Consider the following 27,360-nt stretch of genomic DNA (forward strand, 5'->3'; position numbering starts at 1 on the left):
TCAAAAGCTCGACATGAGTTGTGTGTTTTTTGGTGTCGTTTTCTGCATGCAGTGACCGGGAAGCGCACCATGCTTCGCCATTCCAATCGTAGTCCGCGTGGATTGTTAAGTATGAAAAAGTAAAAAAAAAGAAGAAAAAAAGTGAAAAACTCATGTCGACCTTTTGACCTGTCGACATAGCACCTGTCGACCTAGAACCCTGTCGACCTTCCAACCCTGTCGACCTAGTGACTGTCAACCTACAGTGGTCGACCTAAACATTGTCGACCTAGACAGTGTCGATCTTCAGACCGGATCCCATATTAAGTGGGAAGTCCAGTCAGAGAGCATTTTGTCCCTCCTGAAATGGGACATGTTGGGAGGTATGCACAATTTAATATACTTCCCCCACCGTCTATTGGACCCCCCCCCCCCCCCCGCCGTCTTAAGTGCCCCGTGCACCCCCAAGGGTTAATCCGGCCCTGAGCGCATGTGCAGCCGTCAGCATTCCAGGGATTGGTAAATCCTGCTGCATATCAGCCCTCAGTTTTGTGGTCGGAAATGGACAGACCGTGGCAGATATCAGAGATATCAGAGATGCTGCGGTCCCTCCATGTTAAATCCTGGGTGTCCTTTATGTTTTTGGGTACCCCTTGAAAACACCCTGCAAATACTGTTTTTAATAAATATGCCCCTGTGTTGAGAGCATTCCATACGTTAGAATCATAATTATTACCTCACTGGGCCATGATATATAAGGGCGACATTCACCATGTCAAACTAAATCATGCAGACAGTGCTGATAGAATGTCGGCTGACGGTTGCTGGTTGTGACTTGCCTGCTCCCGGCGCTAGCGGTCATGTATGCAGCAGTTCCGGTAAAGACACCTGAAAGAGAGGCAGTTCCATTGAGTATTCTTCCCCTAATCCTAAAGATCCAGATATAGATAATGAGCCATTCATTGCACAGTGTACAAATGGAGCCCCACTAATCGTGGCTCCGTCTGTGACTCAGTGCACTCGGTGAGGCACACTTCCAGGAACGAATGGGACTCAATGAGCATGGCTCCATCTGTAGCCACCACAAATGTAGCAGCTGAAGGCATAATTTGACTAGCAAGTGTGCATGTTTGTATCGTACTCGCACCTCTGGTAAAACTTTTGAAGACCAACTAATCTACAAAGATGGATTACTCACGGCAACAACCATGTATGTGGTAGTCTACCCTACAGCTGTTGCTAGGTAGCAAGCCTCCCCATGAACAAATAGTAGTTTGCAGAGATCTACAGTGAATTGCAAACATAAATTATTCTTGGGAATAGAAGCAACAGCTCCCACCCTGCGCACCCTACACCCATGGTGACTGATATCATAATTTGTCTTCGTCGTCATTCCCACATGGAGAAGTAAAGGTCCAGAAGAGGTCTAATGACAACTGGGCCTAATTAGTCAAAGTAAACTTTATTTGACACTACAAATTCAGCATCAATACTGAGATTTACATTTATTGACTAGTTTCCTCGGTTACATTGTTTGCTTTATAGTCTTAATAGTCGTCAGTCAGAGTTGTTTCCAGTGACATCTGTACATTATTTACAGCTATGTAAACAGTTGCTATTGATTATAAAGCACATTTATCATTTGTGTTCCCTGGTTTAGGGTTTATTATCTATATTTCCTCCTTGAGATTGAATTTTTTTTTAATTATTGATGTTGTTAACAATTAGTCAGCTGCGGAAAATCCATCTATTGGGGTGTACACAAGACACTTCTGAGCTCCCACGGTTGGTGCAGGCAGGGGACCAACATTTTTTTTCACTTACCCCTATCTACAGATATTTGGGAGGCTTGTTGCCTAAGCCCACCAGCTGTTGCTAGGTGCCAATCCTTATTCCCTTGGACAAATTATGGGCAAGATTTATCAAAGCTTGGAGAGAGATAAAGTACCAATCAAGTAGCTACTGTAATTTTGTCTTTGAAAAATGACAGTTACAGTAGGAGCTGATTGGTTGGTATTTTGGGGTCTATTTACTAAGCCTCAGACAGAGATAAAGTGGACAGATATAAAGTACCAGCCAATCAGCTCCTAACTGTCATTTTTCAAACCCAGCCTGTGACATGGCAGTTAAGAGCTGATTGGCTGCCACTTTATCTGCACCCAAGGCTTAGTAAGTAGATCCCATAATCTCTCTCCCCGTTATCTTTCCAAGCTTTGGTAAATCTCGCCCTAAATTTGTAGGTCATATATTTCGGCAAACTACTGTTGAAAACCACTTGATCCACTTTGGGGAATATGTTTAAATACCATTGAACAGGTAGAATGGTATACAGAAATAAAGTGGGATATGTTCAGTTTAGAACACTTCAGATTCAATGTTAAGCAGTGGCGGCTCCAGAGAGGAGAGGTGACATCCAGCCCCAGGTCCCGGCACCTGCGCAATGGACCCGGCAGTTGCCGGAAGAAGTCGGAGCACATAGAGCCCATAGAAGTCGGATTTGGCTGTGTGAAAAGCAGGGAGTGGCTTCCTACAGGTAGCCAGCTGACTATAGCAGCCCGGTCTGGCAGTCCCAGATGGAGGAAACACCTCCAAATGGGACGGCCTTGTGTGTCTGTGACGACAGGTAGGATGTCCAATAGGAAGTCACTTCCAGGCACAGTGAAGCCAGTGCAGTCACGAACTGGGTGTCAGATTTTACCAAGGGGGTTTGCAGCCTAAAGGTAAAATCCGCCACTGATGTTAAGGCATTGACTATACAAGTAAATACTAAATACAGCCTAATATCTACAAGGAAACCTATGTCATCACAGTAAACATCTTGCTGCCACCATTGTGCTATTCCACACATGATATCTGCATTTCTCTATCGTCCTAAGTGGATGCTGGGGTTCCTGAAAGGACCATGGGGAATAGCGGCTCCGCAGGAGACAGGGCACAAAAGTAAAGCTTTTACAGGTCAGGTGGTGTGTACTGGCCCCTCCCCCTATGACCCTCCTCCAGACTCCAGTTAGATTTTTGTGCCCGGCCGAGAAGGGTGCAATTCTAGGTGGCTCTCATAAAGAGCTGCTTAGAGAGTTTAGCTTAGGTTTTTTGTTTTACAGTGATTCCTGCTGGCAACAGGATCACTGCAACGAGGGACAGAGGGGAGAAGAAGTGAACTCACCTGCGTGCAGGATGGATTGGCTTCTTGGCTACTGGACATGAAGCTCCAGAGGGACGATCACAGGTACAGCCTGGATGGTCACCGGAGCCACGCCGCCGGCCCCCTCACAGATGCTGAAGCAAGAAGAGGTCCAGAATCGGCGGCTGAAGACTCCTGCAGTCTTCTTAAGGTAGCGCACAGCACTGCAGCTGTGCGCCATTTTCCTCTCAGCACACTTCACACGGCAGTCACTGAGGGTGCAGGGCGCTGGGGGGGGGGCGCCCTGGGAGGCAAATGAAAACCTTTAAAAAGGCTAAAAATACCTCACATATAGCCCCAGAGGCTATATGGAGATATTTACCCCTGCCTAAATGTACTAAATAGCGGGAGACGAGCCCGCCGGAAAAGGGGCGGGGCCTATCTCCTCAGCACACGGCGCCATTTTCTGTCACAGCTCCGCTGGTCAGGAAGGCTCCCAGGTCTCTCCCCTGCACTGCACTACAGAAACAGGGTATAACAGAGAGGGGGGGCAAAATAAATGGCAATATATTAATATAAAAGCAGCTATAAGGGAGCACTTAATCATAAGGCTATCCCTGTCATATATAGCGCTTTTTGGTGTGTGCTGGCAGACTCTCCCTCTGTCTCCCCAAAGGGCTAGTGGGTCCTGTCTTCGTATAGAGCATTCCCTGTGTGTCTGCTGTGTGTCGGTACGTGTGTGTCGACATGTATGAGGACGTTATTGGTGTGGAGGCGGAGCAATTGCCAAATATGAGGATGTCACCTTCTAGGGGGTCGACACCAGAATGGATGCCTTTATTTGTGGAATTACGGGATAGCGTCAACTCGCTTAAGCAGTCGTTTGCCGACATGAGGCGGCCGGACACTCAATTAGTGCCTGTCCAGGCGCCTCAAACACCGTCAGGGGCTGTAAAACGCCCCTTGCCTCAGTCGGTCGACACAGACCCAGACACAGGCACTGATTCCGGTGGTGAAGGTGACGAATCAACCGTATTTTCCATTAGGGCCACACGTTATATGATTTTGGCAATAAAGGAGATGTTACATTTAGCTGATACTACAGGTACCACTAAACAGGGTATTATGTGGGGTGTGAAAAAACTACCAGTAGTTTTTACCGAATCAGAAGAATTAAATGACGTGTGTGATGAAGCGTGGGGTGCCCCGATAAAAAACTGCTAATTTCAAAGAAGTTATTGGCTTTATACCCTTTCCCGCCAGAGGTTAGGGAGCGCTGGGAAACACCTCCTAGGGTGGACAAAGCGCTAACACGCTCATCAAAACAAGTGGCGTTACCCTCTCCTGAGACGGCCGCACTTAAAGATCCATCAGATAGGAGGATGGAAAATATCCAAAAAGGTATATACACACATGCAGGTGTTATACTACGACCAGCTATTGCGACTGCCTGGATGTGCAGTGCTGGGGTAGTTTGGTCAGAGTCCCTGATCGAAAATATTGATACCCTGGACAGGGACAATATTTTACTGTCGTTAAAACAAATAAAGGATGCATTTCTTTATATGCGTGATGCACAGAGAGATATCTGCACACTGGCATCACGGGTAAGTGCTATGTCCGTTTCGGCCAGAAGAGCTTTATGGACACGACAGTGGACAGGCGATGCGTAGAGGAGTTATTTGGGGTCGGTCTATCGGATTTGGTGGCCACGGCTACGGCCGGGAAATCCACTTTTCTACCTCAAGTCACTCCCCAACTGAAAAAGGCACCGACCTTTCAACGCAGCCCTTTCGTTCCTTTAAAAATAAGAGAGCAAAGGGCTATTCATATCTGCCACGAGGCAGAGGACGAGGGAAGAGACAGCAACAGGCAGCTCCTTCCCAGGAACAGAAGCCCTCCCCGGCTTCTACAAAAGCCTCAGCATGACGCTGGGGCTTCGCAAGCGGACTCGGGGGCGGTAGGCGGTCGTCTCAAGAATTACAGCGCGCAGTGGGCTCACTCGCAGGTAAATCCCTGGATCCTGCAGATAATATCTCAGGGGTACAGGTTGAAATTAGAGACAGAGCCACCTCGCCGTTTCCTGAAGTCTGCTTTACCAACGTCCCCCTCAGAAAGGGAGACGGTTTTGGAAGCCATTCACAAGCTGTATTCTCAGCAGGTGATAGTCAAGGTACCTCTTCTACAACAAGGGAAGGGGTATTATTCCACTCTTTTTGTGGTACCGAAGCCGGATGGCTCGGTAAGGCCTATTCTAAATCTGAAGTCCTTGAACCTGTACATAAAGAAGTCCAAGTTCAAGATGGAGTCACTCAGAGCAGTGATAGCGAACCTGGAAGAAGGGGACTTTATGGTATCCTTGGACATCAAGGATGCGTATCTCCACGTTCCAATTACCCCTCACACCAGGGGTACCTCAGGTTCGTTGTACAAAACTGTCACTATCAGTTTCAGACGCTGCCGTTTGGTTTGTCCACGGCACCTCGGGTCTTTACAAAGGTAATGGCCGAGATAATATTTCTTCTTCGAAGAAAAGGCGTATTAATTATCCCATACTTGGACGATCTCCTAATAAGGGCAAGGTCCAGAGAACAGCTAGAGATGGGTTTAGCACTATCTCAAGAGGTGCTAAAGCAGCACGGATGGATTCTGAATATTCCAAAATCCCAATTAATGCCGACAACTCGTCTGCTGTTCCTGGGGATGATTCTGGACACAGTTCAGAAAAAGGTTTTTCTTCCCGAAGAAAAAGCCAAGGAGTTATCTGACCTGGTCAGGAACCTCCTAAAACCAGGAAAGGTGTCTGTACATCAATGCACAAGAGTCCTGGGAAAAAAAATGGTAGCTTCTTACGAAGCAATCCCTTTCGGCAGATTCCATGCAAAGGGATCTGTTGGACAAAGGGTCAGGGTCGCATCTTCAGATGCACCTGCGGATAACCCTGTCGCCGAGGACAAGGGTATCCCTTCTGTGGTGGTTGCAGGAGGCTCATCTATTGGAGGGCCGCAGATTCGGCATGCAGGATTGGATCCTGGTGACCACGGAGGCCAGCCTGAGAGGCTGGGGAGCAGTCACACAGGGAAGAAATTTCCAGGGAGTGTGGTCGAGCCTGAAAAAGTCTCTTCACATAAGCATTCTGGAACTAAGAGCAATCTACAATGCTCTAAGCCAGGCGGAACCTCTGCTTCAAGGAAGACCGGTGTTGATCCAGTCGGACAACATCACGGCAGTCGCCCATGTAAACAGACAGGGCGGCACAAGAAGCAGGAGGGCAATGGCAGAAGCTGCCAGGATCCTTCGCTGGGCGGAGAATCACGTGATAGCACTGTCAGCAGTATTCATCCCGGGCGTGGACAACTGGGAAGCAGACTTCCTCAGCAGACACGACCTTCACCCGGGAGAGTGGGGACTTCATCCAGAAGTTTTCCACATGCTATTAAACCGTTGGGTAAAACCAATGGTGGACATGATGGCGTCTCGCCTCAACAAAACACTGGACAGGTATTGCGCCAGGTCAAGAGATCCGCAGGCAATAGCTGTGGACGCGCTGGTAACACCTTGGGTGTACCAGTCGGTATATGTGTTTCCTCCTCTGCCTCTCATACCAAAGGTATTGAGGATTATACGGCAAAGAGGAGTAAGACTAGTGGCTCCGGATTGGCCAAGAAGGACTTGGTACCCGGAACTTCAAGAGATGGTCACGGACGATCCGTGGCCTCTACTTCTGAGAAGGGACCTGCTTCAGCAGGGTACTTGTCTTTTTCAAGAATTACCGCGGCTGCGTTTGACGGCATGGCGTTTGAATGCCAGATCCTAAAAGGAAAAGGCATTCCAGAAGAAGTCATTCCTACCTTGATAAAGGCAAGGAAGGAAGTCACCGCGAAGCATTATCGCCGTATTTGGCGAAAATATGTTGCGTGGTGCGAGCAGCGGAGTGCTCCGATGGAGGAATTTCAACTGGGTCGTTTTCCTACATTTCCTGCAATCAGGATTGTCTATGGGTCTCAAATTGGGATCTATTAAGGTTCAAATTTCGGCCCTATCAATATTCTTCCAAAAAGAATTGGCCTCAGTCCCTGAGGTCCAGATTTTTATCAAAGGAGTACTGCATATACAGCCTCCTGTGGTGCCTAAGGTGGCACCGTGGGATCTAAATGTAGTTTTAGATTCCTCAAATCCAATTGGTTTGAACCACTAAAGAATGTGGATTTGAAATATCTCACATGGAAAGTGACTATGTTACTGGCCCTGGCTTCGGCCGGGAGAGTATCTGAACTGGCGGCTTTGTTTTATAAAAGCCCTTATTTAATTTTCCATTCGACATAGGGCAGAGCTGCGGACGCGTCCGCATTTTCTCCCTAAGGTGGTATCAGCGTTTCACCTGAACCAGCCTATTGTAGTGCCTGCGGCTACAGACGACTTGAAGGACTCCAAGTTGTTGGACGTTGTCAGAGCCTTAAAAATATACATTTAAAGGACGGCTGGAGTCAGAAAATCTGACTCGCTGTTTATACTGTATGCACCCAACAAGTTGGGTGCACCTGCTTCTAAGCAGTCGATTGCTCGTTGGATTTGTAACAAAATTCAACTTGTACATTCTGTGGCAGGCCTGCCACAGCCTAAATCTGTTAAGGCCCATTCCGCAAGGAAGGTGGGCTCATCTTGGGCGGCTGCCCGAGGGGTCTCGGCATTACAACTCTGCCGAGCAGCTACGTGGTCAGGGGAGAACACGTTTGTAAATTTTTATAAATTTGATACCCTGGCAAAGGAGGACCTGGAGTTCTCTCATTCGGTGCTGCAGAGTCATCCGCACTCTCCCGCCCGTTTGGGAGCTTTGGTATAATCCCCATGGTCCTTTCAGGAACCCCAGCATCCACTTAGGACGATAGAGAAAATAAGAATTTACTTACCGATAATTCTATTTCTCGGAGTCCGTAGTGGATGCTGGGCGCCCATCCCAAGTGCGGATTATCTGCAATACTTGTACATAGTTATTGTTAACTAATTCGGGTTATTGTTTAGGAAGCCATCTTTCAGAGGCTCCTCTGTTATCATACTGTTAACTGGGTTTAGATCACAAGTTGTACGGTGTGATTGGTGTGGCTGGTATGAGTCTTACCCGGGATTCAAAATCCTCCCTTATTGTGTACGCTCGTCCGGGCACAGTACCTAACTGGAGTCTGGAGGAGGGTCATAGGGGGAGGGGCCAGTACACACCACCTGACCTGTAAAAGCTTTACTTTTGTGCCCTGTCTCCTGCGGAGCCGCTATTCCCCATGGTCCTTTCAGGAACCCCAGCATCCACTACGGACTCCGAGAAATAGAATTATCGGTAAGTAAATTCTTATTTTTATTTAATTAACTGTGTGTATGGCATTGCAAATAAAATAACTAAATTAACAAGACCCTTTTATATAAAATCCCCCTAGCTTGTAATGATGACTGGCCTGCTACTACAGCGCACTGAAGGAAGTTTATTGTGAAATGAGTAAAACTTAACTGAGATGTTGAAAAGCTGAACAGTGTAAATAACTATTTCACTTAGGATCTTGTAGCAGCGCCGACAAAGCAATTAAACTAAATGACAATCATATTGCTGGGACAATCATAGCTCTATGTGGCTTGTTTAATTGTAAGGCAAATATATCCGTGATGGTGCAAAAACGATGTGGTGTTAACCTCCCTCATTACCGACACTTCCTGCTCAGTGTTGTGTCAGTGACATCTCGGAGTGATAATCACTCAGTACACATGCAATCATCGCAGGAGAGGAGATTCTCATTGCAATAAACATTGTCAGAGTCATTTCACAAACGCAACCAGAACCTTTTTACACTGTTATAATAGTACAGAACAGCTATAAGGCTAATCCGAAGTTATCATTATTAATATTATATTATAAATAGAAAAGTAAAGGCATGTTATTAAAATCAAATCTATATCAGGGAAACATCAGAACGTGTAGGGGTCTATGGGGGTGTTCAGAGATTGACGCAGATCTACTTACATGCCGGGGCTGCCCAGCACAGGGCAGGGCCACCCGGAATGTGTGTGGCGCCACCCCACAATTCAATTGCGACTCATCAATTTAAGGTCTATCCCTGCCTGCGCAGCCATCTTTTTCTCGGAGCAGCTGACATCTTGCAGCCGCCCCGAAAATGATCCGGACCTCGTCCACAAAACGCATTGTCGACGCCCCCGACGGCCACCGCTGTCAATCACCTTGAGGTTGCATCCTTCCAAGATGCAGCCGCAAGGCGAAGGGTTGCACATGCGCACTGCGGCCAGTACATTTGCAGACTGACCCCCTATGTGCATAGCCTGTGCTAACTGCAAATCTGTTTCTCTACGTTTCATGGCAATACAAATTTACATTGTGCCGCTATTTAACAATCTGTTTCTCCTTGTGGAACCTCCCTGCAAAACCTGTTGCTGTGTGAGTGTTGTTTCTTCTTAACCGACTGTGTTAAACAGTTCCTGCAGTGTGCGCATACGCAGGTGCTTCCACCATAGACAGGTATAGTGTAATTGAGAAGTGAAGATAACATTTCAGGGTACCATTACCCAACAATGAACAGAAATGGAGAAATAAAAGATAATAATAAATATATATATATATACACTGCTCAAAAAAATAAAGGGAACACTTAAACAACACAATGTAACTCCAAGTCAATCACACTTCTGTGAAATCAAACTGTCCACTTAGGAAGCAACACTGATTGACAATCAATTTCACATGCTGTTGTGCAAATGGAATAGACAACAGGTGGAAATTATAGGCAATTAGCAAGACACCCCAATAAAGGAGCTGTTCTGCAGGTGGTGACCACAGACCACTTCTCAGCTCCTATGCTTTCTGGCTGATGTTTTGGTCACTTTTGAAAGCTGGCGGTGCTTTTACTCTAGTGGTAGCATGAGACGTAGTCTACAACCCACACAAGTGGCTCAGGTAGTGCAGCTCATCCAGGATGGCACATCAATGCGAGCTGTGGCAAGAAGGTTTGCTGTGTCTGTCAGCGTAGAGCATGGAGGCGCTACCAGGAGACAGGCCAGTACATCAGGAGACGTGAAGGAGGCCGTAGGAGGGCAACAACCCAGCAGCAGGACCGCCTCCACCTTTGTGCAAGGAGGAACAGGAGGAGCACTGCCAGAGCCCTGCAAAATGACCTCTAGCAAGCCACATGAGGGTGGTATGAGGGCCCGACGTCCACAGGTGGGGGCTGTGCTTACAGCCCAACACTGTGCAGGACGTTTGGCATTTGCCAGAGAACACCAAGATTGGCAAATTCGCCACTGGCGCCCTGTGCTCTTCACAGATGAAAGCAGGCTCTCACTGAGCACATGTGACAGACGTGACAGAGTCTGGAGACGCCAAGGAGAACGTTCTGCTGCCTGCAACATCCTCCAGCATGACCAGTTTGGCAGTGGTTCAGTAATGGTGTGGGGTGGCATTTCTTTGGGGGGCCGCCCAGCCCTCCATGTGCTCGCCAGAGGTAGCTATACTGCCATTAGATACCGAGATGAGATCCTCAGACCCCTTGTGAGACCATATGCTGGTGCGGTTGGCCCTGGGTTCCTCCTAATGCAAAACAATGCTAGACCTCATGTGGCTGGAGTGTGTCAGCAGTTCCTGCAAGACGAAGGCATTGATGCTATGGACTGGCCCGCTCGTTCCTCAGACCTGAATCCAATTGAGCACATCTGGGACATCATGTCTCGCTCCATCCACCAACGCCACGTTGCAGGAGTTGGCGGATGCTTTAGTCCAGGTCAGGGAGGAGATCCCTCAGGAGACCTTCCGCCACCTCATCAGGAGCATGCCCAGGCGTTGTAGGGAGGTCATACAGGCACGTGGAGGCCACACACACTACTGAGCCTCATTTTGACTTATTTTAAGGACATTACATCAAAGTTGGATCAGCCTGTAGTGTGTTTTTCCACTTTAATTTTGAGTGTGACTCCAAATCCAGACCTCCATGGGTTAATAAATTTGATTTCCATTGATAATTTTTGTGTGATTTTGTTGTCAGCACATTCAACTATGTAAAGAACAAAGCATTTAATAAGAATATTTCATTCATTCAGATCTAGGATGCGTTATTTTAGTGTTCCCTTTATTTTTTTGAGCAGTATATATATATATATATATATATATATATATATATAGGGGTGAGCAATAAGTTTCCAGACGTGCAGTGCATAGGTAGAGTGGACACAATCTGACTGTCTGGTTGTGAGCTGTAATTCCTGAATAAAGTTCTTGTGAAATGTCAGGGCACAGAACTGTATATAAGCAGCACTGCACACCAAAGTCAGCATGTTCACTTCCTTCAAGAACTCGTTATGGAGCTCAACAGATGCCGCTAGAGAGCCATGACCTTCTACAACTACAAGAGTGGTCTGCAACAGTAGGAGAGTTTTGACCGACTGCGAGCTGCTTTTGGAAAGGAAGCATCGTACCACTGTGTTTGAGTGGTTTGCAGAATTCCCAGGAGTTTGAGATGTTTCCTGGAAGACCAGGAGCACTGCGGCCAACCTGTGTCACCATTACTGAGGACAACGTTGCTGCCGTGCTGGCCATAGTTGAGATGGACGCCAGCGTGACCGTGGCCCTGATAGAGAAGGAGGCATCTCTTCGGGATCCATCCACTTGATACTCCACAGAAAAGCTTATCCTGAGCAATGTTTCTGCTGGGTGCCCCATCAGCTGACCTGAGAGCAGAAGGGGGCTCGGGTAACTTGGTGCCACAACCTGCAAGCCAAGTTTGATGGCAGTTGTTCAAACTATGTCTGGGAGATTTCGACCCCAAGACCAAACAACAGGTAGCCTAGTGGACCCCAGTTGAGGTGCACCACCACAGAAGTTCCAGGGGTCCACATAGATGGATGAGGCGGCACTCTTCCAGACTTTAAATCAGGTGAACATTTATTCCTTAAAACCAACGTTTCAAGGCCCAAACGTCCGTTTTATCAAGGTGTGACGAATAAGAAATGGTGATACAAACATACATAAATAGTGATCGCTCCCTGTGCAATGTCCTCCAGCCTCCCGCCGCCATCCTGTAGTCGCGGGCAAATGACGTCATCACTAGACGCCCGGCTGTGCTGGAAACTGAGAGGAGCCGCACTGGCCATGCATCACCATTAAGACCAAGCACAACAGCCGACCGCTGTCACCATACCGACCGCTGTCACCGATGGTGTGGACAAAAAACGGACATCCATACCCTCCAATATGATCCATTCCATTAGGTACCAAATGCTCTGTTCTTGGATTTCCTTGCCAGTGGTGGCTCCACAGGTGGGGCTGCAGCATAGTCCAAAATTCAGACAGGGGAGCCACACCAACTGCCACCCCAAACTGCTAAGCATTGCCTGCTGGGACTTTTTAGCAGTTGGTGTGGCTCCCCTATTTGAATTTTGGACTGTGCTGCAGCCTCACCTCTGTAACTGCCACTGGCAAGGAAATCCAGGAACAGAGCATTTTGTACCTAATGGAATGGGTCATGTTGGAGGATATGGACATCTAGGTGGGGACCGAAGGAGAGACAACACGATGTTGTGACAATCTGTGAAAATATACATAAAATATGCATAAAATCAGGATGATACATTGCAAACATAAAACAGGGGTGGCTGGTCTTTTGGGATCTGCGATCTACTCTTTGTTTACTTACCTATCGGTGATCTACCGGCTTGAAATAACGGGTATGGGTCATTAGGTCGACAACGATTGGTCGACGTGCAAGTGGCCGACATGGTCACTAGGTCGACATGGAAAACGGTCGGAGTTTTTTACTTTTTTTGGTGTCGTTTTCTTCATAAAGTGACGGGGAGCCCCAGTTTTAAATATAAAACAGGGGTGGCTGGTCTTTTGGGATCTGCGATCTACTCTTTGTTCACTTACCTATCGGTGATCTACCAGCTTGAAATAACGGGTATGGGTCATTAGGTCGACAACTATTGGTCGACGTGCAAGTGGCCGACATGGTCACTAGGTCGACATGGAAAAAGGTCGGAGTTTTTTACTTTTTTTGGTGTCGTTTTCTTCATAAAGTGACGGGGAGCCCCAGTTAGTGCACCGTGACCCCTCACTTCGCTACCGCTGCGCTCGGCACAGGTTACTATTCCCAATCGTAATCCACGATCGTAAAGTATGAAAAAGTGAAATAAATTAAAAAAAATGTGAAAAACTCATGTCGACCTTTTTCTATGTTGACCTTGTTCATGGCATCATAATGACCATGTCGACCTAATGCATGTCGACCAATAGTTGTCGACCTAATGGCTGTCGACCTAATGACCGTATCCCCTAATAACAACACCAATACTGACGCACACATTTAAAAATAGCATTAATAACGACGCCATCAAATAACACCAATAATTACAAATTAAAAAATAGCATTAAGAATGACGCCATCAAATAACACCACCAATAAGAACGCGCACGTTTAAAAATAGCATTAGTAATGACAACATTAAATAACAGCACCAATAGTAGTGTGCCCATTACAAAAAATATATTCATATTAATAAACACAATCTTATCATGATTGTTTGCAGAACAGCCCCCTGTGCAGTAACCCTCCCCCTGTGCAGTATACTCCCCCCCCCTCCCCCACTGCGCAGAACAGCTCGCCGTGCAACATCCCCCCTCCCTTGTGCAGATACACCCATGTGCAGAATACCCCCCTTCCCACTCTCATTGCAGAACAGCCCTCTGTGCAACATACCCCCCCTGTGCAGATGCCCCCCGGTGCAGACTCCCCTTCCCCTCCCAGTGGATAACAGACCCCTGTGAAGAACTAACGCTGGTCGGCTTCAGGGGCTCCCCTCTGGCTGGCTCACTGGCTTTCATCAGAGGCTCCCCGCTGGCTCGCTGACTTGCTTGCTTCAGACTTTGGCTCCCCACTGACTGGCTGACTCTCCGCTGTCACGCTGTGCCTGCTCCTGAGTCCCGCTTCCTGCCACCACTGACTGGATCCAAATGGATCCAACTGGCTCACGGGCTCCTCACATCGCAGGTCGCGGCTGGCATCCATGAGCTGCCGGTATATCGCGATCAATGCTTTGGCTACCACTGGTATATAAAATATGTAAAATGTGGTAGCAATACAAATACAATGAATATAGTATGCTGGAGCATATATGAATAATAAATATGCTACTGTATAGCATATATATATATATTTAGAAATAACAGAATGATATTCACCTAAACTATATATGGTCTGGATTATAAATCCCTACTTGTTCTATGAGTCCAAATTATAATACACAGGAACGATGGTCCTATCATCACTTACAGGAACACATGCCAGGAAAATTTCTCATTCAGTCCCTTGGGCTGTACAGTGTCCAAGGTACAGATCCACCTGGCTTCTGCCTGTAAGAACTTTTTTGTACGGTCCCCTCCTCTCTGCATTTAAAGTCTGGAAGAGTGCCGCCTCGTCCATCTATGTGGACCCCTGTTGTTGTATGCTCAAAATAGGAGGGCACCCCGGCGTCTGATGCAGTATTACCTGAACCAGGAGTGCCATTCGCAGTATATATATATAGAGATGTGCACCGGACATTTTTCGGGTTTTGTGTTTTGGTTTTGGATTCGGTTCCGAGGCCGTGTTGTGGATTTGGACGCGTTTTGGCAAAACCTCCCTGAAAATTTTTTGACGGATTCGGGTGTGTTTTGGATTCGGGTGTTTTTTTTTCCAAAACCCCCTCAAAAACAGCTTAAATCATAGAATTTGGGGGTAATTTTGATCCTATAGTATTATTAACCTCAATAACCACAATTTCCACTAATTTCCAGTTTATTCTGAACACCTCACAATACTATTTTTAGTCCTAAAATTGGCACCGAGGTCGCTGGATGACTAAGCTAAGCGACCCAAGAGGGCGGCACAAACACCCATCTAGGAGTGGCACTGCAGTGTCAGACAGGATGGCACTTAAAAAAAATTGGCCCCAAACAGCACATGATGCAAAGAAAAGAGAAAAAGAGGTGCACTGTGGTCGCTGGACAGCTAAGCTAAGCGACACAAACACCTCAATATCACAGGAATTATTCGTTCTAATCAATGGTATTATTGGTCCAAATCACTGGAAGAAAATGACAAAATCACTGGAATTATTTGTTCTAATCAATGGTATTATTGGTCCAAATCACTGGAAGAAAATGACAAAATTACTGGAATTATTCGTTCTAATCAATGGTATTATTGGTCCAAATCACTGGAAGAAAATGACAAAATCACTGGAATTATTCGTTCTAATCAATGGTATTATTGGTCCAAATCACTGGAAGAAAATGACAAAATCACTGGAATTATTCGTTCTAATCAATGGTATTATTGGTCCAAATCACTGGAAGAAAATGAAATGGATGGATACTTGCAGTGACACAGAGCTGCAAGATACAGCAATGGCCTACTCAGTGGCGTAAGTTCGTCCCAGTCGCCCGGAGGCATGATACATTTTGGTGCCCCCCTACACATACACACACATACCATATGTAGCTATCCCGCACCCAGGGTGAACAGTAGAAGGGTGCTCAGGTACCTTTCCCAATAGTAATATAGATACACATAGAAAGTGGACGCATTCCAAGTCAGTCATTACAATAAAACAGACACCAGCATACCATTATAGTACACCTACAGTGCTCCCTCACCCACCAGGTCTCCATGGAGATGCTTTGGCGCAGCGGTGTGCCAATATAATTCGTGTTCACTGTAGTATTTTTTTTTTTAGGGCAGGGTGCTGATCACGGGGAGGGCACATTTTTCATTCGTGAGGGTAAATTTTTAAGTTAAATGGGCAAACTTAGGTACATACTATAATGCTTGGTGCTCCCATTCCTATGGGCAAAACATGGACAGTGCGCACCGAAGGTGCGCAGCAAAAATCTAGGGGCGTTGTTTCGTGGGGAAGGGGCGTGGCCACATAATAGTGTCAATTCACATTACACCACACGGTAGTGCCCCTAATACACATTGCACCAGTTAGAACCTCCTATACACACTGCGCCAGGTAGAGGCTAGAGCACGTTATACATATTGCGCCAGATAGAGCACATTATACACATTGCGCCAGATAGAGCACATTATACACATTGCGCCAGATAGAGCACATTATACACATTGCGCCAGATAGAGCACATTATACACATTGCGCCAGATAGAGCACATTATACACATTGCGTCAGGTAGGGAGCACTGAGGCACATTGCACCAGGTAGAGAGCACTGAGGCACACTGCACCAGGTAGAGAGCACTGAGGCACACTGCACCAGGTAGAGAGCACTGAGGCACACTGCACCAGGTAGAGAGCACTGAGGCACACTGCACCAGGTAGAGAGCACTGAGGCACACTGCACCAGGTAGAGAGCACTGAGGCACACTGCACCAGGTAGAGAGCACTGAGGCACACTGCACCAGGTAGAGAGCACTGAGGCACACTGCACCAGTTAGAGAGCACTGAGGCACACTGCACCAGGTAGAGAGCACTGAGGCACACTGCACCAGGTAGGGAGCACTGAGGCACACTGCACCAGGTAGGGAGCACTCAGGCACACTGCACCAGGTAGGGAGCACTCAGGCACACTGCACCAGGTAGGGAGCACTCAGGCACACTGCACCAGGTAGGGAGCACTAATGGCACACTGCACCAGGTAGGGAGCACTAATGGCACACTGCACCAGGTAGGGAGCACTGAGGCACACTGCACCAGGTAGAGCACTGAGGCACACTGCACCAGGTAGAGAGCACTGAGGCACACTGCACCAGGTAGAAAGCACTGAGATTAATGTTTACAGCTGCAAAATACTTACAAGGTTAATTTAGCCCAGGGGGACTCTCATGTACGTACCGGGTCCGGCGGCGCACGGCTGGATCCGGCGACGTGGCGGGGTCCGGCAGGCAGCAAACGGCGGGGCGGCAGGGCGCACAAAAACGGGCAGGGCGGGATTCAGCTGTCTAAAAAAGGGGCAGACACCTAGCGTGAACACTAGATATATATTAAAAAAAAGACAAACGCCTCATTCACTTAAACACACGTCTCACTTAAACACACACGCCTCTCACTTACATACACTTCTCACTTACACACACCTCTCACACACGTGCCTCTCACTTACACACACCTCTCACATACACATGCCTCTCACATACACATGCCTCTCACATACACATGCCTCTCACTTACATACACATGCCTCTCACTTATAGGCCCTACACACATAGCGATTTCACTGCACGATATGAACGATCTTGTTCATTAATGAACGAGATATCGTTCATATCGTGCAGTGTGGAGTCCCCAGCGATGAACGATGCGCGACCCCGCGCTCGTTCATCGCTGGGGCCATGTCGGCTGTGCATGCCGGCCAATATGGACGAGATCGTCCATATTTGCCTGCAAGTCTACGGAGCCGGGTGACGGGGGGAGTGAAGAAACTTCACTCCCCCCTTCACTGCCCCCCCCGCCGCTGGGTCGCTCGTCGGCCGTCGGGCACCTCGGCGGCGCATCGCCGAGTGTGTAGGGCCCCTTACATACACATGCCTCTCACACACACACACATGCCTCTCACTTACATACACATGCCTCCCACTTACATACACATACATGCCTCTCACACACATGCCACTCTCACACACATCACACACACACATGCCTCTTTTACTTGAATGTACAACTTTCCTTAAAAACACACACACCTCACTTAAAAACAAGCACACACAAAACACAGTACTTCCCCCCAAATACACCTCTCCCCCACCCCCCACACAGTGCCTACCTTTGGCTATCATCCAGAGCATGGAGGAGCAGAGAGTTCTGAGCTTCCCTCGGCTGGCTTACTAAGGGCCCGGGAGGAGCTGTGCTCTGGAGCTCCCCCTAGCTGCAGCCAGTGCCATCTCTCTCTACAGGAGGCAGCTTCCGTGTCATTGACACAGCTCCTCCATCTGCAATAGCAGCGCAGTCCTCAGGCTGCGTGAGACAGTGGAGGAGATGCGCCCCCTTGTGGCCAGGAGCCCGGCGGCAGCCGACTCCACTGCCTCCCACAGTTCCGCCCCTGGGCCTACTGTACACAACTATATACTGTTGGGTCACCAAAATGCTGCACTGTAATACTATATAATATACTGCTCACAAAAATGCCGCACAGATTTGGAATGGATACTTGCAGTGACACAGAGCTGCAAGATACAGCAATGGCCTACTGTACAACTATATACTGTTAGTCACCAAAATGCTGCACTGTAATACTATATATACTGCTCACAAAAATGCCGCACAGATATGGAATGGATACTTGCAGTGACACAGAGCTGCAAGATACAGCAATGGCCTACTGTACAACTATATACTGTTAGTCACCAAAATGCTGCACTGTAATACAATATATACTGCTCACAAAAATGCCGCACAGATATGGAATGGATACTTGCAGTGACACAGAGCTGCAAGATACAGCAATGGCCTACTGTACTGTACTACTATAATTATTATATAGATGACAGATATAAAGTTACATTGTGGGGGAATCCAGTATACGTTCTGTCACCAGGTACCAGTGAATGGCCAAATCATGTATATAGGTGACAGATATAAAGTTACATTGTGGGGGAATCCAGTATACGTTCTGTCACCAGGTACCAGTGAATGACCACATCATGTATATAGGTGACAGATAAAAAGTTACATTGTGGTGGAATCCAGTATACGTTCTGTCACCAGGTACCAGTGAATGGCCACATCATGTATATAGGTGACAGATACAGTATAAAGTTACATTGTGGGGGAATCCAGTATACGTTCTGTCACCAGGTACCAGTGAATGGCCACATCATGTATATAGGTGACAGATATAAAGTTACATTGTGAGGGAATCCAGTATACATTCTGTCACCAGGTACCAGTGAATTACCACATCATGTATATACTTAAACTGGTGGTCCCCAGTCCCCACAATGCAGCACACTGATCAGATATTTGCAGCACACTGAGCACAGATATGGAGCATTTCAGGCAGAGAACGTAGATATTTTAAGCACACTGAGCACAGATTATTTGCAGCACACTGAGCACAGATATTTGCAGCACACTGAGCACAGATTACGGAGCTTTTCAGGGAGAGAACGCTGCCACGTCCTCTCCATTCAATCTCCAATGCACAAGTGAAAATGGCGGCGACGCGCGGCTCCTTATAGAGAATACGAATCTCGCGAGAATCTGACAGCGGGACGATGACGTTCGGGCGCGTTCTGGTTAACCGAGCAAGGCGGGAAGATCCGAGGCTGCCTCGGAACCGTGTAAAATGGGTGAAGTTCGGGGGGGTTCGGATCCCGAGGAACCAAACCCGCTCATCTCTAATAAATATATATATATATATATATATATACACAGAGAGAGAGAGAGAGACATAAAGTGGGTAGAGATAAAGTACCAGCCAATCAGCTACTAACTGCCATGTTACAGGCAGCTAGGAGCTGATTGGTTAGCACTTTCTTTTTTCCACTTTATTTCTCACCAAGCTTTGATACATATGCCCCTAAAACTTATGATAGTTGAGGTGAATAACAATGAGTATCTCGTTACAATGGCACTTTTCAAAAGCTGGCTCTAGGTCTTCTAGTAAACTGTGAAAGGTTTTTAGAGTTCCCCCTCCCTCCCGTTAATAGTATAATACTCCCCTACAATAGTGACCTGGTTTCCATGTTAATATTTCCCCACTGTATTGCCTCCGTTAATTAATTTCCCCCACAGTAGTGCCCTAGTGAAATTATATGCTCCCACAGTAGTGCCCTAGTGCCAGTTAATAATATGTCCATACAGTAATGCCACAGGTAATAAAATGCCCTCCCGCCCCACAGTAGTGCCCCAGTTAATGATATGCCTTTAAAGTAGTGCAACAGCTAATAAAATGCCCCCACCGTAGTGTCCCTGTTCGTGATATGCCTCCACAGTAGTACCCCAGCTAAAAATATGTCCACATAGAAGTTCCAGTTAATTATATGACCCCACAGTATTGCCTGTTAAAAATATTCCCCCACAATAGTATCTTACTGAATAATATGCCCCCTCAGTAATTCCCGAGTTAATATGCCCCACAGCAGTGCTTCAAATTTTATATACCCACACACTGTAATGCCCCATATGCCCGCACACTGTAGTGCCACAAATGCGCCTACTTTAGTATGAGTAGAGAAACAAGTACAGTAGTTCTGTGCCCATAGGCATGCACAGGAGCTGGCACATGGGGTGCCACAATGGTACCCCAACCCCCTCCGGGATATAGGCTACTCACCTTGCCAAGTGGTGAGTAGCACCCTCTATGACATAGCAACCCTGTGTTGGTGGTACGTGAACAATCAGTTCTGCAAGTTGATGTGTTGGAAGCAAAAAAAATAGGCAATCGTAAGGATCTGAGCGGCTTTGACAAGGGCCAAATTGTGACTGCATCAGATCATCTCCAAAACAGCAGGTCTTGTATGGTGTTTCCAGTATGCAGTGGTCACTACCTGCCAAAAGTGGTCCAAGGAAGGATAACTGGTGAATCGGCGACAGGATCATGGATACCCAAGGCTCATTGATGTATGTGGGGAGCGAAGGCTACACCACCTGGTCCTATCCCACAGAAGAGATACTGTAGCACAAATTGCTTAGGTTAATGTTGGCTATGATAAAAAGCTTCCAGTACATCACAGTTTGCTGCTTATGGGGTTCTGTAGCTTCAGACCAGTCAGAGTGCCCATGCTGACTCCTGTCCACAGCCAAAAGTGTATACAATGGGTACGTGAGTGTCAGAACTGGACCATGGAGAAATCATGTGGAGAGCCAGGTCCGTGTGCATCATTTACCTGGAAGAGATGGCACCAGGACACACTATGGATAAGAAGGCAAGCCTGTGGAGGCAATGTGATGCTCTGGGCAATGTTCTGCTGGGAAACCTTGGGCCCTGGTATTCATGTGACATCCACCACCTACCTAATCATTGTTGCATACCAAGTACTCCCCTTCATGGCAGTGGTATTCCCTAATGGCAGTGCCCTCTTTTAGCAGGATAATGGACTCCATCGAACTGCAAAAAATGTTCAGGAATTATTTGAATAACATGACAAAAAGTTCAAGGTGTTGACTTGGCCTACAAATTCTCCAGATCTCAATCTGATTGAGCATCTGTAAGATGTGCTGGGAAAACAAGTCCCAAGCACGGAGACCCCTCCTCACTACTTACAAGACTTGAAGGGTCTGTTACTAATGTTTTGGTGGCAAATACATTACTACAGAACACCTTCAGAGGTCTTGTGGAGTCCATGCCTCAATGTGTCACACCTGTTTTGGCGTCACGAGGGAGACCTACATTGTACAATTATATATTTTGTGTAGTATACTTGATTCACTGGGAAGAAAATAAAGAAATATATATATATAGTGAGAGAGAGAGAGAGAGAGAGAGAGAGAGAGAGATGTATTTATTTGGATCTAGTTTTATTTCATATCATAGAGCTGCAAAAGTTGGTTTTGCACTGCTTACTGTTAATTAGATCTGCACCAGGGGCTAGCAGAAGGTACTCTGGGTACTTTAATAGAAATGACCAGCCTGTGTGTCTTTATACAGTATGAAGCAGTCTCATATGTGTGTCCCTTCTCAGTTCATTTAATCTGTACTGAAAACAAGGATCATCCTACAGACCTATTTTCTCCTTTGATGAGATTAGAACGCCATGTATACTGCACCCTTATGTTGCATGATATGATTCCAGACTCATATTTTAAGCCTTAAAATACTTGACCCTTAATATTATTCATGCTGTAAGTTAGTCAGACTTGCTGCACAGAGCAGCGGAACCAGCATGCTCGAAGCCAGACATTCTCTTGATCTCTTGTAACAATGGCTGTAAAGAATTGTAGGGACAAGAGAATTAAAGACAGGGATCCCGCTGCTCAAAGCACAGGAAACTTGGATCTGGGGCCACCCTGCCAAGAAGGATTAATTCTGTTATCTGTCATATTCAATGAAACTCCTTTAAAACACAAATATGAGGGTCCCTAGTGATCTGAAGGGGGGAGAAAACATGGAGAATTAAACCTATAGAGATGATGACTTTCTAAGGTTTCTACCATACCAGTTTGGTTATTTCCTTCACATAATGTCACCGATGGTCATTGTCTTGAGCTCTTTACCAATATCCAGAATAGATTTAGTGGAAAGTATTACTTTTATGTGGTATAATGATTACAATCATTGTTCTGTTTTTGCTGCAGTTTGACAGGAAGCTCGCCTTAGCACCTGGATTCATGATTCCCTCTAACCTTGATTACCAAGGCTACCACAGATACATTGATGAGATGTTGCCACCCGAGAGCCCCGTCCATTATGGCCTACACCCTAATGCCGAAATTGAATTCTTAACCGTGACTTCAGACAATCTGTTCCGCACGTTGTTAGAATTACAGTCACGGGACTGCATAAACGGGGAAGGAGCCCCTCAGACTGAGGAGGAAAAGGTTAGTCTAATATTCTATATCAGGTTTCTTTATATGCAATATAACATTTTGTTTCTGCTTATGTACAAGACGTTTGAGCAGTAATGGCTTATTATAGTTATTAGCATGTTTTGACTGTTTTATGTAAAGGAAACTAGTAAAATCAAGATATATCATTGTAATTGTGTCTATCTGCTACACATAGCACACTTGCTGACTCTCATTGGGAGATTTATCAAAGCTTCAAGAGAGATAAAGTACCAATCAATCAGCTCTTAACTGCTATGTTACAGGCTATGTTTGAAAAATGCCTCTTAGACATGGATTGGTTGGTACTTTACTTTATCTTCTCCGCTTTATCTCTCTCTAAGCTTTGATACGTCTCCCCACTCAGCAGGGGTGTATCTACAGAGAAGGGGACCCGTGTGCAGTCTCCATGTGCGGGCCTCCTCCTCCTCTCCCATAACCGGCAGCGCCGCTGTTAGCGCTCTGAGCACTAGAGACTCTGGCACAGTGCCAGAGTCTACAGCGCATGCGCAGGTCTTCGGAAAAATGGAGCGGCGACCATTTTTTAGGTGGCCTGTGCATGCGCTGTAGACTCTGGCACTGTGCCGGAGTCTCTAGTGCTCAGAGCGCTAACAGCGGCGCTGGTGGCTACGGGAGAGGAGGGGGCCCACACACGGACACAGAGGAAATCCAGAAAGGTTAGTATAGAAAAAATAGGTGCAGTGTGTGCAGTGTGGGCCCCCTCTGGACCCAGGGGCCTATGTGCACTGCACACACTGCACTTATTAGTGAGGTGCAGATAAGTGAGATGTGCCGGGGTGTGGCACATTAATCATGTCATGGTGTCCCCACCCATTGTACAAAGCCACAATTTGCAGCATTCTAAAGTATGGGACAAGTCTATAATGTCACAATTTAATGTGACTCCCATCATCAAACCCACAGATCACTTACTTCACTTGGGAAGTAGATAGTTTGTGGAAGGCTGGTCTACTCTCCACAGAGTCCTGAAGAACCTCCCAAAATTCTTGAGACTCTCTGACATTCTGGGAGAGTAGGTAGGTATGAATGGAGGAGGCCATTTTATGAGCGGAACCAATATTCATGGTTATATATCTGTTCATGTTCCAAAATTCCCCTCCAGAAGACTTTCCAGGGGGGAGGAGGAGGTGGCCACTGCAGTTGGGGAGAGGGGAGGAGTCAGCCAGTTGCATCATTTGGTCCTGTCCCGTGCACTGTTATGTCGCAAATCGCAGTATCACATTCAGGGGCAGAGGTTATGATAATGCAATTTGCAGAGAATCGTGACAAGCACATTTTACTAAGAAGTGGATGGGATGCTGAAGGCTGGACAACTGTTCCATCGGTTTGTGGAACTCCTCAAATATTTGGGAGTCTCATGGACATTCCAGGATTGTTGACAAGTATTGGCTGCCTCCATGGTGTGTAACGGTGAACCTGATTTAATGGAGACCATACTGTTGGCTGATTCCTGTAAAGCCTTCACCTATATGTTATTGTATAAAAAACATCAAACATAAATAATATCATATATCCAAATACGTAACAGTGACAAAATAGAATAATGGTACTGGGCAGTACAATTAGCAGATAATGATTACATAACCAATTATTAATTTTTTTGTTTGTTTCCTGCCATCAATTGCAATGTTTCTATTTATACTTTTTTTAAAGTATTATTATACTGGAGTGCATGATGGTATTACACTATGGGGTTAATGCAATTTGGAGTGAAGCCCTTCTCCCTCCCCCCACCCTTGCAGCCCTATCGTACCACGGACTCGTGGATCTTTGCATGCAGCGCTACGGGGCTGCGATCAAAACTCTGCGAGTCCCACTGTACCGTAAGTGCTGCATATACAGTACCTGCAATTACTTGCAGTCACAAGCTCACAACTAAGTCTTGCCTAATTGAATTGACCCCTATATTTTATTAGTCTCCTGTTTGCTTATTACAGCCATTTGAAGAAACGCTGGATATTGAAAGAAGTTTAGCCTTTTATTTAGCCTCCCAAGGGAAAACAATATCAGACTTATGAAAGAGATCTCATTAGACTGGAGAGTTTATTGAAGAACATCATCATGATCTGAGGCTGATCTTGTGCAGGAGTCACTGCTGTGGAGGGATTAATTAAAGTGTTTAGAAAGTGTCTGGTTATTTTAGCTAGCTTTCAATGTAGAGCTCCCAGTTAATGTTATTGATTGACACTGCTACCACTGACTTGTGGTGTCTCATGCGTTGATAACATCGTTAACGCTTCAGATTATTATTGATATGGCCATAAAGGGTGTAATCTTTGTAAGCCAAATGAAAAATACACTTTTTTCAATGTTCAGTGTAACACTGAGGGTGTGACATCCACTGGGGAATCCATTAATACACATATTACTTCGCCAGAATTCCCTGATATGTCAACGTTTTCTGTACCACCGGATGACCCCCAGACTGCTAGGACTCTCATTATCTATTCTCTACAGTAATATATATTCTGAAAGAGAGAGACGTGCAGTTACATCCACACATACATTCACCCAGTCACATATATAATATGTAAAAAATGTACATGGGCACGTATAGGAGCCCTGCTTCTTCTACATTTTACTTTATTATTATTTTAGTTATTAGCAGTGGTGTGTATTATCTTTTATACTGTGCTCAGACAACACCTAATGTTTTAGTGTATTTAGGTCACAATAAGACCTATTCATGGACCTATTCTCCTGATTTTACACTACTTTTCCCTGCACAGGAAACATGTGCCCAGAGCCGGATTAAGACCATGGGGGACCCGGGGCACTTAAGACAGTGGGGCCCCTAATAAAGAGAAGGCAGATGAATATATATATATATATATATATATATATATGCAGCAGTTTAATTAGACTTGCCTCCCCAAGCATCACACGGTGGACTTCCTGCCCTGCACTCCCGTCTCCACTGCAGCAGCGGCCAGATAGATAGGACAGCTGAGCAGAGCGACGGCTCAGCTGTCCAATAATGTATGAATGAAGCAGCCTGCCGCTCAGTCATTGGCTGGCCACGCGGGCTGCTTCATTCATATATTATTGGACAGCTGAGCCGTCGCTCAGCTCAGCTGTCCTGTCTGTGCGGCCACCGCTGCAGTGAGGATGGGAGCCGGGGAGCACAGCACCGCAGATCGGATCGGAAGAGAGATCCGATCTGTGGTGTGGCAGGGGGCCCTTTTGGAAAGGGGGCCCGGGGTACGTACCCCCCGGGGGCCCCCTTAATCCGGCTCTGCATGTGCCTGATACGGAATGTGTTTAGCATCCTGGCAGTCCGTATGCCGGCGGTCATGTGACCGACACCGGAATCCCAACCCCACTCGGAATCCTGCCAATGCAACACCAACCGCCGACATCCCCAGGGTAAGTATCGGGGTCACTGTAGCGTTAGGGCTTCCCCCCCCCCCCCCCCCAAGCCCTAGCCCTAGCCGCCGCACCTGTGCCTTTACCCTAGCTGCTACCGCCTGTGTCAGGAAGGTTAGGGTGGGGACAGGGAAAGTATAAAACAATTATCGCATCCGCCATCGGTATTCTCAGTGTCGGAATGCCAGTGTTGGTCATGTGACCGCCGGGATACCATCCCTAACTCCCTGATGGAAAGCATGTATAATGTTGCAGAAGTCAGAAAATACTAAAGGGGAGAGTGGGGTACGATATGCCAGTGTGTAAGCTGACCCACCCCTGTATCTAGGCAACTGTACACTTTTGTTGTCATGTGAGTATAAATTCAGGAAGCCCCCGTCATTCTATCTGGCTGTGATGGAGAGATGCACATGGTAAAGTGGTATTTTTTTTTATTCACAAGAAACTGGTTTTTGCTTGTCAAATTAAATTTTCTGCATGTCAGCTATAATAACTGTTATGTCAAAGCAAATTTATCCAGGTCTAAAAATATATATCATACATGCTGGTGATTTGCCAATGTACAAAACCATGTGAATCATTTAGCTAAAGATAAAGACCATTTAGCTTAAGATTGAAATTTATGGCAACAAAGTGACTGCAGGATTTCTCAGAAGATTACGGGGGAGCAAAGGCAAAGAGAAACCCATTTTTGCATTTATGGAAACTTAAGTGCCATTTTTCCCACAAAGGGAGAGAGTTATCAAAGCTTGGAGAGAGAGAAAATGGAGAGAGATAAAGTACCAACCAATCAGCTCATGTCAGTTTTCATACACAGAATGTAAAATGACAGAAGCTCATTGGTTAGTACTTTATCTCTCTCCACTTTATTTCTCTCCAAGTTTTGATAAGTCTCCCCCAAAGTGATTTGCTGAAGATGATACCTCAACCACAAAAGGCTGGAGGAAAGGCATATTTCCCTGTAGCGTTGATGGGTGGAATGTTGAATAGTTGATAAAATACTGAACAGATCATGGAGGTCATTCCGACCCGATCGATCGCTGCAGTTTGTCGCAGCGCAGCAATCGGGTCGGAACTGCGCATGCGCCGGCGCTGCAGTGCGCTGACGCATGGCAGCCTTCGTTGCCTAGCGATCGCCTCTGAGACATTAAGCCGCCGTTTAGTGGGAGCGGTCCGGCCAACGCAGGCGTGGCTGGACCGATGTGGGGGGCGGGCCGCGGCGTCTGCGTGACGTCTTACGCAGCCGCTGAGGCCAGTGGCAGCGACAATTAACTCCTCAAATACAAAGGCGCTTTTGTATTTGTGCGGGGGGGACCGGACTGACATGCGGGGTGGACTAGCCCTGTGCTGGG

At 46.7% G+C, this 27,360-nt stretch overlaps 1 protein-coding gene and 1 long non-coding RNA gene across 6 annotated transcripts in view; one reads left to right on the forward strand and one right to left on the reverse strand.

Annotated features, from left to right (window-relative positions):
- The window catches only part of LOC134944673 (dynein axonemal heavy chain 11-like), a 697,358-nt gene that overhangs the window by 617,379 nt on the left and 52,619 nt on the right, over positions 1–27,360 (forward strand). For 4 of the 5 annotated variants that reach the window (XM_063933444.1, XM_063933440.1, XM_063933441.1 and 1 more), the window contains one exon: positions 22,373–22,615. In XM_063933444.1, the coding sequence (XP_063789514.1) occupies positions 22,373–22,615 (243 nt within the window). Of the gene's footprint in view, positions 1–22,372; positions 22,616–24,579; positions 25,119–27,360 lie in introns of those variants that run through there. The other variant, XM_063933442.1, reaches the window with a different exon arrangement.
- On the reverse strand, positions 722–18,110 carry LOC134943424 (uncharacterized). The gene is made up of 3 exons (XR_010181524.1): positions 17,901–18,110; positions 16,973–17,079; positions 722–867 (listed from the first exon to the last, which is right to left on the reverse strand). It is a non-coding gene; the product is annotated as an uncharacterized LOC134943424 (long non-coding RNA).

This window comes from Pseudophryne corroboree, chromosome 7 (genome assembly GCF_028390025.1).
Source record: "Pseudophryne corroboree isolate aPseCor3 chromosome 7, aPseCor3.hap2, whole genome shotgun sequence".
Classification (NCBI taxonomy): domain Eukaryota; kingdom Metazoa; phylum Chordata; class Amphibia; order Anura; family Myobatrachidae; genus Pseudophryne; species Pseudophryne corroboree.